At 52.7% G+C, this 12,054-nt stretch overlaps 1 protein-coding gene across 8 annotated transcripts in view; it reads left to right on the forward strand.

Moving 5' to 3' along the window:
* Positions 1-3,538: 3,538 nt before the first annotated feature.
* The window catches only part of DNM2 (dynamin 2), a 112,224-nt gene continuing 103,708 nt past the window's right edge, over positions 3,539-12,054 (forward strand). For all 8 annotated transcript variants that reach the window (XM_054463927.2, XM_054463930.2, XM_054463932.2 and 5 more), the window contains exon 1: positions 3,539-4,636. In XM_054463927.2, the coding sequence (XP_054319902.1) occupies positions 4,476-4,636 (161 nt within the window). In that variant the 5' untranslated portion in view covers positions 3,539-4,475. The remainder of the gene's footprint in view (positions 4,637-12,054) is intronic.

The raw sequence follows: 12,054 nt of genomic DNA on the forward strand, positions 1-12,054 counted from the left end.
TACAGGCGCGTGCCACCACGCCCAGCTAATTTTTGTATTTTTAATAGAGATGGGGTTTCACCACGTTGGCCAGGCTGGTCTCAAACTCCTGACCTCAAGTGATCTGCCTGCCTCAGCCTCCCAAAGTGTTGGGATTACAGGCATGAGCCACAGTGCCCAGCCTCTTTTTTTTTTTTTTTTTTTTTTGAGACTGTCTCCCTTTGTCATCCAGGCTGGAGTGCATTGGTTCAAACATGGCTCACTGTAGCCTCGATCTGGAGCCACCACACCTGGTCTACTCTTGCAACTTGATTTTGCATGTACAGTTGTGTTCCATTTTACAGAGGAGGACACTGAGGTGCAGAGGAATGAAGTTTACATGGTCACTGTCACTTTCTTAGTCCGTTCTGGCTGCCATATATAACAAAATGGCATCAACTGGGTGGCTTATAAACAACAGAAATTTATTTATCACAGTTCTAGAAGCTGGGAAATTCAAGATCAAGGTACCAGCAGATTCAGTGTCTGTTGAGGGCAAACTTCCTAGATAGCGATCTTTTCTCTAATGTCACATGGCGGAAGGGGCAAGGCAGCTCTCTGGGGTCTCTTTTATGAAGGCACAGTGAGAAGCTCAGCAGGTTTGTGAAAAGAAAAAAAAATACATAAGGGCACAAATCCCATTCACCTAATCACCTAATCGCCTTTCAAAGGCCCCACCTCCAATTACCATCATGTTGGGGATTAGGTTTCAACACGTGAATCTTGGTGTGGTGGGTGATGGGGTAGAGGGCTGGTCTATAAACATTCAGACCATAGTAATCAGTAAATAAACAGGCCCAGGATCTAACCCAGATATGATCAGTTACAGAACTAGTGATCTTCACTAGCCTGGGCAACATGGTGAAACTCCATCTTTACAAAAAATACAGGTGGTGTGCATCTGTGCTCCCAGCTACTGAGGAAGCTGAGGTGGGAGGATCGCTTGAGCCCAGGAGGTTGAGGCTGCAATGAGCCGCAATTGCACCACTGCACTCCAGGCTAGCAGCAGAGTGAGACTCTGTCTCAAAAACAAAAACCAGTGCTCTTCAAAAATGAAGTTTCTGAAATGGAAAAAGTAGGCCAGGTGCAGTGGCTCACACCTGTAATCCCAGTGCTTTGGGAGGCCAAGGCGGGCAGATCACTTGAGGTCAAGGAATTTGAGACCAGCCTGGCCAACATAGTGAAACCCTGTCTCTACTAAAAATACAAAAATTAGCTGGGCGTGGTGGCACGTGCCTGTAATCCCAGCTACTCTGGAGGCTGAAGCAGGAGAATCACTTGAACCTAGGACGCAGAGATTGCAGTGAGCCGAGATCGCACCACTGCACGCCACCCTGAGAGACAGTGAGACTCCGTCTAAAAAGGTTGGGCGTGGTGGCTCACACCTGTAATCCTAGCACTTTGGGAGGCCAAGGAGGGCAGATCATGAGGTCAGGAGTTCAAGACCAGCCTGGCCAACATGGTGAAACCCCATCTCTACTAAAAATACAAAAATTAGCTGGGTATGGCAGCACGTGCCTGTAATCCCAGCTACTCTGGAGGCTGAGGCAGGAATATCGCTTGAAGCCAGGACTTGGAGGTTGCAGTGAGCCAAGATCGCACTACTGTACTCCAGCCTGGGTGACAGAGCAAGACTCCATCTCAAAAAAAGAAAAGAAAAAAAAAGTCCAAGCGGGGTGGCTCACACCTGCAATCCCAGCACTTTGGGAGGCCAAGGAGGGAGGATCATCTGAGGTCAGGAGTTCGAGACTGGCCTGGCCAACATGGTGAAACCCCATCTCTACTAAAAATACAAAAATTAGCCGGGTATGGTGGCATGCACCTGTAGTCCCAGCTACTTGAAAGGCTGAGGCAGGAGAATCATTTGAACCTGGGAGGCGGAGGTTGCAGTGAGCTGAGATTGCGTCACTGCACTCCAGCCTGGGCGACAGAGCAAGACGCTGTTTCAAAAAAAAAAAAAAAAAAAATGAAAAAGTAATACATGTATGTAATCCACAATTCAAATCACATCAAAAGTGCAACTACTTTTATCAATGTGTGTATTTTTCCAGCAATTTTCCATGTGTACATGTGGTTTTCATGCATGTCAGCATCCTTCACACACAGTTCTGTACCTTGCTTGTTTTTTCCTCTTAGTATATCTCAAATTATTTATACTTCAGTACATGAAGAGTTTCCTCAATGTTTTTTGTTTGTTAATTTGCTTTTGAGACGGGATTTTGCTCTTGTTGCCCAGGCTGGAGTGCAGTGGTGCGATCTCAGCTCACCGCAACTTCCGCCTCCTGTGTTCAAGCGATTCTCCTGCCTCAGCCTCTTGAGTAACTGGGATTACAGGCACGCACCACCACGCCCGGCTAATTTTTTGTATTTTTAGTAGAAACAGGGTTTCACTACGTTAGCCAAGCTGGTTTCGAACCTCTAACCTCAGGTGATCTGCCCTCCTCGGCCTCCCAAATTGCTGGGATTACAGGCATGAGCCACCGCACCTGGCGCTTTTTGCCTATTTCTTTGAGACCTGGGGTTTTGGGTCACAAAACAGGCAAATGCCATGAGCCACCCTCCTCCTCTTTCTCCATCTTCTTGTGCTGCCTCAGGTTAGAGCACTTACCTGCTCCTGCCTTCTCACTGGGTTTCCTGGTCTCTGGCCTATTTGTTTCCAGAGGGGTCAAAACACTTCAAATCCTCCTGTTTGTCTCTGTCCACTGTCAGGAGTTCCAGTTCCCAGAACCCCAATTTTGCCTACAAAATAGCGTGTCTTTTCACGGGGAGAGGATTCGTTGAGTTTTAGTGGGTACTCAAAAAGATCCAAAGCCAGTTGGGGGGAGTTCACACCTGTAATCCCAGCACTTTTGGGAGGCCGGCCTGTGAGGGTCGTTTGGGCCTAGGAGTTTGAGACCAGCCTGGACAACACAGCAAGACCCTGTCTCTATAAAAAATAAAATAAAAATAATTAGCTGGGCATAGTTGCGCACGCCTGTGGTTCCAGCTACTCGGGACGCTGAGGCGGGAGGATCGTTTGAGCCCAGGTGCTTGTTGAATTGAGCTATGAGTGCCCTACTGCACCCCAGCCTGGGCAACAGAGTGAGGACCCGGTTTCTAAGAAAAGAAGATTCATTGGCTAGACGCGGTGGCTCACGCCTGTAATTCCAACACTTTGGGAGGCCAAGACGGGCGGATCATTTGAGGCCAGGCGTTCGAGACCAGCCTGGCCAATATGGTGAAACCCTGTCTGTCTACTAAAAATACAGAATTAGCTGGGCGTGGTGGCTCGCACTTGTAATCCCAGCTATTCGGGAGGCCGAGGCAGGAAAATTGGTTGAACCGGGGAGGCGGAAGTTGCAATGAGCCAAGATCGCGCCACTGCACTCCATCCTGGGTGACAGAGTGAGTACCCCGCCTCAAAAAAAGAAAAGAAAAAAGATTCATGCTCTGCTAAACTTGAAGAAGTGGGGGAAAACGTTGGAGTGTTAGCGGCGTCAAGATCGGGCGTGAGCAGAAAGGGCACAGCATTTGCAAAGGCGTGGAGGAGTGATTTTATTGCGTTCTATCCCTAGGAAGCAATGACTTGGCCTCTACCATTTGCAGAGCGCATTGGGACCCTGCTCCCAGAGCTGGTTTGCAGTCTGGGAACTGAGATGCGCTCTGGGACTTGTAGTTTTCCCCAGTGCCAGGAAACTCAAAAATCGAGACATCGGATCCCATCACGAGGTGTCGCCCTTGAGCGAGTACGGTGGGATCTACCCTGTACTTCAGAAGACTGTTGCAGACATCCAACAATCACAAGGAAGAACGGGAGTTTTTCTGATTGACAGATATGGTTCTCAATGATAGTCAAGATTCGGATGTTAAAGCCCGCCCTCTTTTGCCTGGTTGGCTGGAGCAACTAAGTGATATTTATATGAGCCAATGGGAAATTCTTAGGGAACTAGGTAGTAGCTCAATCCCCAACACCATTGGTCCACATTGTCTACTGGCACGTCTGACTGCCAATAAGATGGTGCAACTTCGCCAATGGGCAGAGCCAACGTGCCTTTTTCTGAAACACCTCCTTCCTCTCTTGACAACTTGCTTTCTGCCGCTATTGGCTCTTGCACAACAGTGACGGTTCTTTTGTCCAATAAGCCAGCAAGACGGTCCCCAGGGGGAAGGTTTACTCAACCATAGGCCCGTGCCTAGTTTTTATTGGCTAGTGTATCCGAGTGGCGGTGCAGCAGGCCAATCGCGTGCGGCACGAGTGCTTTGGGCGCAGCCCCCGGGGCCGGGGCGGGAGGTCGCTCGGGTCGGGTGTCGCCTGAGAACCGGATGAGGCGGCGACCGTGAGGCCGAGCCGGGAGCGGGCGTCTTGCCGAGGCCCGGGCGGGCGGGGAGCAACGGCTACAGACGCCGCGGGGCCGGGTCGTTGAGGGTCGGCGGTGGGCGAGGAGCGCAGGGCGCTCGGGCCGGGGGCCGCCGGCGCCATGGGCAACCGCGGGATGGAAGAGCTGATCCCGCTGGTCAACAAACTGCAGGACGCCTTCAGCTCCATCGGCCAGAGCTGCCACCTGGACCTGCCGCAGATCGCTGTGGTGGGCGGCCAGAGTGCCGGCAAGAGCTCGGTGCTGGAGAACTTCGTGGGCCGGTGAGCGGGCGCGGCAGGGATCGCGGGCGGTCGGCGGCCTAGGGCGCGGAGGGCGGACCGGGAATGGCGCGCCCTGCGCCGCCGGCGTAACTGCGGCGCTTGCGTGCCCGCGGCGGGGAACCGGACGGGGTCGGGGAGGCGGGCCCTGTGGGACGCCCTGGGCAGAGGACTCCCTGCAGGGGCTCCGGAGCGGGCCCGGGCCCCAGGGGCGGCGTCACGGGCCGGGGGGCCGTAGGACAGGAGGTGCGCTGGAACCCTGCGGTCCATCTGGTCCCAGCTTTCGTGGGTGAACTCTGCCATCTGGTTGGCCGTGGGTCTGGGGTAGATCCCTCTTCTGCTCTTTCGGGCTGTCTGTTTATCAGAGGTGAAACTGGCCATCTAGATATTTATTGGAGTGACCCCTGCGGTCTGGCTGGCTTGTTCTTGTATCTGGAGCTGCCCCCGCCGTTTGGTTGGCTGTCTCTCTGTCCTGGGCAAGCCTCCCTGCCACCACCATTTGGTTGTCCATCTGTCCAGTCCCACCTGGCAGCCCCCTGCTGTCTGGCTAGCTGTCTAGGGTGACCTCTGCTGTCTGGCCGCCCATCCGTGCCCCTCACAGACTTTAACACTGAGCAGTCCCTCTGTTGGGTGACACCAGCTGGCCTCTACTGTCTGACTGGCTAGCTGACTCCTAGGGGACCCTGTTTGATTCTCTCTGGCTGACTCTTACAGCTTGGTTCCTGGCTAGCGCTGGCTCCTCTCTTCGTGTGAATTCTTCTGTCTGGCTGGCCATCTCCTAGTCTGCCCATGACTACCCCTAAGTATCTGGCCCAACGCCTCTGGAAAGGGGTGGCAGGAGGGTAGAGGGGAGAACAGAGCTGAAGGATGAGGTTTGAACCCTACTTCCCTTCTCAGCTGGAAGGAGGACCCTGGGGGTACCTTACTTCAGGATTCCTTTCCGAGTGCTAGAACACAGGGGCCTGCCTCCCAGCTACAGCCTGCAAATTGGGGGCCCTCCTTTGGAGCCTGGGAAGGGGCTTCTTGCGTGATCAGGCCTCAGTGGCTAGCGCTGGGATGTAGCCTTCTCTGGACAGCCCTGAGAAGCCGCGGTGTGCCCATCTGTCCAGTGGGCAAACTCCACTCTCTGGGCTGTTTCCAGGATTCAGGAAGCAAATGAATGAGAACAGCCCGTGCAGCCACCTCTCCCTCCCACCAACCCTCTTGCCTTTCTTGTCTCCCAGATGGGCGGCCACTTCTCCATTCCAGGAACTACTCATTTGTGGTGGTGTGGCTGCCAAATGATAACATCCTCCTCCTGTCATTATTGTCATTGTTATTGTTGTTATCAGTGTCAAGGGATAATGTCCTTTCTTGATTCAACATCTTGAATCCCAAGTAAGGAGTGGGGTGGAGGCTGTGTTATCATCCCCACCTTAGCTGAGCTGGGAGGCTCAGAAGGGACTGTGTTCACCCAAGGCCACCAGGCTGGCGTAAGGCCTTGTGTCTGCCATCCCAGCGCCTTGGGGCTTTGCTCCAAACAGCACAAATCTCCTCTTCTGCTACCTTGTTTCTGGCGCATTGCCTTCTGTCTACAGTGGTGGAAGGTGTGGACTTGCAGCCAGCTGGGCCTGGCCTGATCTCAGGCTGGACTGTGGTGTGGGCCCCTTTGAGTGACCGTCTTCCTGCCTGCCCAGGCTTCTGCAGGGGCTGGGTGTTTGCAAAGCTCTGTCTCTTTCACTTGCCTTGTGACCTTGCACAGGTTGTCTTGGCCTCTCTAAGTCTTGGTTGACTCCCCGAAACAAGTTTTTTTTTCTTTTTTTTTTTTTGAGACAGAGTCTCCCTCTGTTATCCAGTCTGGAGTGCAGTGGTGTGATCGTGGCTCACTGCAACCTCTGCCTCCCAGGTTCAGGCGATTCTTCTGCCTCATCCTCCCGAATAACTGGGATTACAGGCGTCCACCACCACGCCCAACTAATTTTTGTATTTTTAGTAGAGATGGGGTTTCACCATGTTGGCCAGGCTGGTCTCGAACTCCTTACCTCAAGTGATCCTCCCGCCTTGGCCTCCCAGAGTGCTGGGATTACAGGCGTGAGCCACTGAGCCTGGTCCCAGGAGTTCCAAGACCAGCCTGGGTAGCATGATAAGATGCCATTCTACAAAAAATAAAAAAATTAGCCAGGTAGGGTAGTAGTCCCACATCTGTAGTCCCAGCAACTCTGGAGGCTGGCCCTGGGAGGACTGCTTGAGCCCAGGATGTCCAGACTGCAGTGAGCCGTGATCGCACCATTACCCTCCAGCCTGGGTGACAGAACCAGATCCGGTTTCAAAAAAAGAAAAGAAAAAGTGCTTACCTAACACGCTGCCTGGCACATAGTAGGTCTACATGGACGGGGCTATTGCTGTTTATCTGGCTGGTTCATTTGCTATCCGGGACAAAAGCTAACCAGAATGAAAGTGCTTTCACGTTACACACTTAAGCCTTATGAGGGAGGCATTGCTATAATCCCCATTTTACAGAGCAGGAAACTGAGGCTCAGATAGCTGAGCAGAACACTCTTACTGGAGGCTGTAAAGTGAGGAGTTAGGTGCTCTGGGTTGGGAACCTAGGTCTCCCTCCCGTCCTTACCTCTCCTCAGTCCCTCTACCCCTTGCCTTTCTCTCCTGTCTATCATGGTGTCTGGCAGCTGCCGGCCAGTATGGAGCTGGCTCCTGTGGCAACCTTCTAGAATCCTGCAATGTAGGAGTTGCTCATTATATACATATTTTTACACCGAGTCTCTGTTCCCCAGGCTGGAGTGCAGTGGCGTTATCTCAGCTCACTGCAACCTCCACCTCCCGGGTTCAAGCAATTCTCATACCTCAGCCTCCGGAGTAGCTGGGATTACGGGCGCACGTTACCACACCTGGCTAATTTTTGTATTTTTAGCAGAGATGGGGTTTCACCATGTTGGCCAGGCTGGTCTTGAACTCCTGACCTCAGGTGATCCGCCCACCTCGGCCACCCAAAGTGGTGGCATTATAGGCGTGAACCACCATGGCTGGCCTCGTTAAGAGTATTAATTCAGTACCTGAAAACCAAAGTTGTAAAAAGGCCTCTCTTGGGGTATGAGGGGCTCAAACAAGGCTTACTTTTTTTGGGGGGAGGGGGTAAGAGATAGGGTCTCTCTTTGTTACCGAGGTTGGAGTGGAGGGGTGCAGTCCTAGCTCATTGCAGCCTCAAACTCCAGGGCTCAAGCAATCCTCCTGCCTCTGCCTCTAAAAGCACTAGGATTACAGGTGTGAGCCATTGCGCCGAGCCTGGATTTTCTAAGGATGTGGTCCGAGTGGGAACAGCCCAGTTAATTCAGCCCTATAGCTGGAGGTCCAGATCACTGGCTCTGGGGGCCAAGGCCTGCCTGCTGGGTCTTTTGTTTTACCTGCGTAGCTTTTGTTTTTAATAAGATTTTCCAGTGTTAGATTTCCAGTCAATATCCGGATTTCTTGTGGCGCTAAGACACTCAGATCTATAGAGTTCTGAGTTGTCGTGCAAAGGCTGTGGGCCTAAGGCCTGGTTCTACCACGTCTGGCTGTGTGACTCGGCCACGTGGATTTGGCGTTCTGGGCCTCGGATTCCTTTTCTGTAAGCTGAGGGTGGTAACTGGTACCCTGGGGCCTAGATGGGTGATGCGTGCCGAGTGCATGTGTCTTATACGCATGGTTGCTGTTGTTGTAATCAGTTTCACCTGGCCTTGCTGAGCCTTTGTCCCTTGTGGCACTAATGGCTTCGATTTCAGAAGCAGCAGTCACTGTCCCATCAGACTAAGAGTGGCCACTCCAGCTGCCACAGTCCCCACTACTCCCTAGCACTCACCCAGGCCTAGATCGTATTTGCTTGGAGCCTCCTGGCCCTGGGACCTTTGAGTTTGAGACCCCTGTCTTGTCTGCCATGCACCAGCAGATAGAACTTTGGCCCTAAGGAGAAAGGAGGGCATCACTCCCTCTTGACCCTTGTCATTTAGCCTCAGGGGCTGGCCAGAGGGAAGGCCTTAGGCATTCCCCCACCCTGGCCTCCCAAGTAGCTGGGACTACAGTCTCAAGCCACCACAGCTCAGCCAGAGAAGGGCAAGAAGAGGCCGAGGCCTCCAGCTCCCGTTGCATAGTATGGGCCTGGTCCTGTGAGGGAGGTTTACCTTTGTGAGCCTCAGTTTCCTCAGCTAGGAAATGGGCCTGTTGACAGATCTGATTGATCTCTTTCAACTCATAGGGCAGGTAAAGTCACCTAGTGCCAGTCACTGCATACCTGTGAGACCTTGGGCAGGGGACTCAATCCCTCCACTTTATTTTTAGTTTTTGAGATAGGGTCTTTTTTTTTTTGGTGGGGGGGGACAGAGTCTCACTCTGTCGCCCAGGCTGGAGCGCAGTGGCCGATCTCGGCTCACTGCAAGCTCTGCCTCCCGGGTTCAAGCCATTCTCCTGCCTCAACCTCCTGAGTAGCTGGGACTACAGGCACCCACCACCACGCCCGGCTAATTTTTGTATTTTTAGTAGAGACGAGGTTTCACCATGTTAGCCAGGATGGTCTCGATCTTCTGACCTGGTGATCCGCCCGCCTCGCCTCCCAAAGTGCTGGGATTACAGGCGTGAGCCACCGCGCCTGGCCTGAGATAGGGTCTTATACTGTCACCCAGGCTAGAGTGCAGTGGCACGATCTCTGCTCACTGCAGCCTTGACCTCCTGGGCTCAAGCGATTCTCCTACCTCTCAGCCTCCTAAGTAGCTGGGACTACAGGCACGTGCCACCACACTTGGCTAATTTTTCATTTTTTGTAGATACAGGGCCTTGCTGTGTTGCCCAGGCTGGTCTCGACCTCCTGGCCTCAAATGATCCTCCTGCATCAGTCTCCCAAGGTGCTGGCATTACAGGTGTAAGCCACTGCGCCCAGCCTCCTCTTCGTTAAAATAGAAGTTATAATAGCACTTCTTTCCCTTTCTTTCTTTTTTTTTTTTAGACAAGAGTCTGGCTCTGTCGCCCAGGCTGGAGTGCAGTGGTGCAATCTCGGCTCACTGCAACCTTGCCTCCTGAGTTCAAGCGATTCTCCTGCCTCAGCCTCCCGAGTAGCTGGGACTACAGTCGTGAGCCACCACACCCAGCTAATTTTTTTTTTTTTTTTTTTTTTTTGAGACGGAGTTTCATTCTTGTTGCCCAGGCTGGAGTACAATGGCACGATCTTGGCTCACCGCAACCTCCCCTCCCGGTTTCAAGCCATTCTCCTGCCTCAGCCTCCTGAGTAGCTGGGATTACAGGCGTGCACCACCATGCCTGGCTGATTTTGTATTTTTAGTAGAGGTGGGGTCAGACTGGTCTCGAACTCCCGACCTCAGGTGATCTGCCGGCCATGGCCTCCCAAAGTGCTGGGATTACAGGCGTGAGCCACCGTGCCTGGCTAATTTTTCTATTTTTAGTAGAGACGGGGTTTCGCCATGTTGGCCAGGCTGGTCCCAAACTCCTGACCTCAAATGATCTTCCTGCCTTGGCCTCCCAAGGTGCTGGGATTGCAGGCGTAAGCCACCGCGCCCAGCCCCGTCTTCTTTAAAATAGAAGTTATAATAGCACTTCTTTCCCTTTCTTGAATAGGGATTAAATGAGACAGTTTGGAGTGCTTGGCATAGAAGAAGTGCTTAAAACATTAGGTGTTGTTTGTTCATTAAAAAATGTTTCCTGAGTACTTTTACTGTGTGCCTGGGGACATGGCCCTGAGCAAGTTACCAGAACTCCTGCTCTGGAGGAGCTGGCCTTTCAGCAGGAAGCAAATAAAGGAGAAACATGGGCCGATCGGTGGCTCAGGCCCACAATCTCAGCTCTTTGGGATCCAGGTGGGAGGATCACTTGAGCCCAGAGGTTGGAGACCAGCCTGGGCAACATAGTGAGACCCCGTCTCCACAAAAAATAAAAAACATTAGCTGGGCATGGTGACACCTGTAGTCCCAGCTACTCAGGAGGCTGAGGCCGGAGGATGGATTGAGCCTGGGATTTCAAGGCTGCAGTGAGCTCTGATCACACTACTGCCTTACAGCCTGAGCAGAAGAACGAGACCTTGTCTCAAAAAAAAAAAAAAGGAGAGACATGGTTGAAGGCGATAAGTATGATGGGAAAAAGGATCAAGGAGCAGGATGAGGGAGAGGTCACGGTTGGAGGGGGTGCCTTTTATTTTATTATATTATTATTATTATTCTTTGAGATGGAGTCTCACTCTGTCTTCCAGGCTGGAGTGCAGTCACGAGATCTCGGCTCACTGCAACCTCCGCCTTCCAGGTTCACGCCATTCTCTTGCCTCAGCCTCCCGAGTAGCTGGGACTACAGGCGCCTGCCACCGCGCCTGGCTAATTTTTTGTATTTTTAGTAAAGACGGAGTTTCACCGTGTTAGCCAGGATGGTCTCGATCTCCTGACTTCGTGATCCGCCCGCCTCGGCCTCCCAAAGTGCTGGGATTACAGGCGTGAGCCACCGCGCCCGGCCAGAGGGGGTACATTTTAAGTAGGGAAATTGGTGACATTTGAGCAGAGCCTTGAAGGAGGCAAGGAAGGCACCCCTGGAGACGGGAAGAGAATCCAGTGCAAAGGTCCTGATGTGGGAGGATGCCCGGAGGCCAGTTTAGCAGGCCAGTGGAGGGAGATCAGATCTGGGAGATATTAGGGTGGGACCAGGCCTCTAGGAACATTGTGGGCAGGGAGGCTGTCTGAGCAGAGGGAAGTAAAGCTGGTGGCGCTACTGCTGTCCCTCTGGACCTGGCCAAGCTGAGGGCTCTCTCCTTTGATTTCCAGCTTTAACTCAGTTTTCTCAGTGAGCAGACTCCAAAGGCATGTAGGCGCCCTGTGCCATTTTTCTTTTAATAAGAAGCAGCTGTGCCGGGGATGCTGGCATTTCCAGCTACGTTTTTATTTGGCCTTTGGTGATGTGTCCCTCCAGGGATATGTGGATGAGCCGCGGGGGCACTGCCTGTGCCTCAGTGGGTGCCGCACCAGTGCACATCGGATGCCCTTTGGCTCCTGTCCCTGACAGATGGAGGGGCACGTGATGTGTTCCTTGGACTGGTTTGTCCCTTTAACGGATCTTATTAGTTTAGAGCCACTTGGAAATCACATCTGTTTCCAGTGACTTTCCTTTTGGGCAAAGAAAAATTGCGTCTTGAAAAGGCCATACATGGCTGGGCGCGGTGGCTCACACCTGTAATCCCAGCATTTTGGGAGGCCGAGGCAGGCAGATCACAAGGTTGGGAGTTTGAGACCAGCCTGGCCAACATAGTGAATCCCCATCTCTACTAAAAATACAAAAATTAGCCGGGTGTGGTGGCGCATGCCTTTAGTCCCAGCTATTTGGGAGGCTGAGGCAGGAGAATCACTTGAACCCAGGAGGCGGGTTCAAGCGGAGATCACGCCATTGCACTCCGGCCTGGGGGACAG

The sequence above is a fragment of the Pongo pygmaeus genome, chromosome 20 (genome assembly GCF_028885625.2).
Source record: "Pongo pygmaeus isolate AG05252 chromosome 20, NHGRI_mPonPyg2-v2.0_pri, whole genome shotgun sequence".
NCBI lineage: Eukaryota > Metazoa > Chordata > Mammalia > Primates > Hominidae > Pongo > Pongo pygmaeus.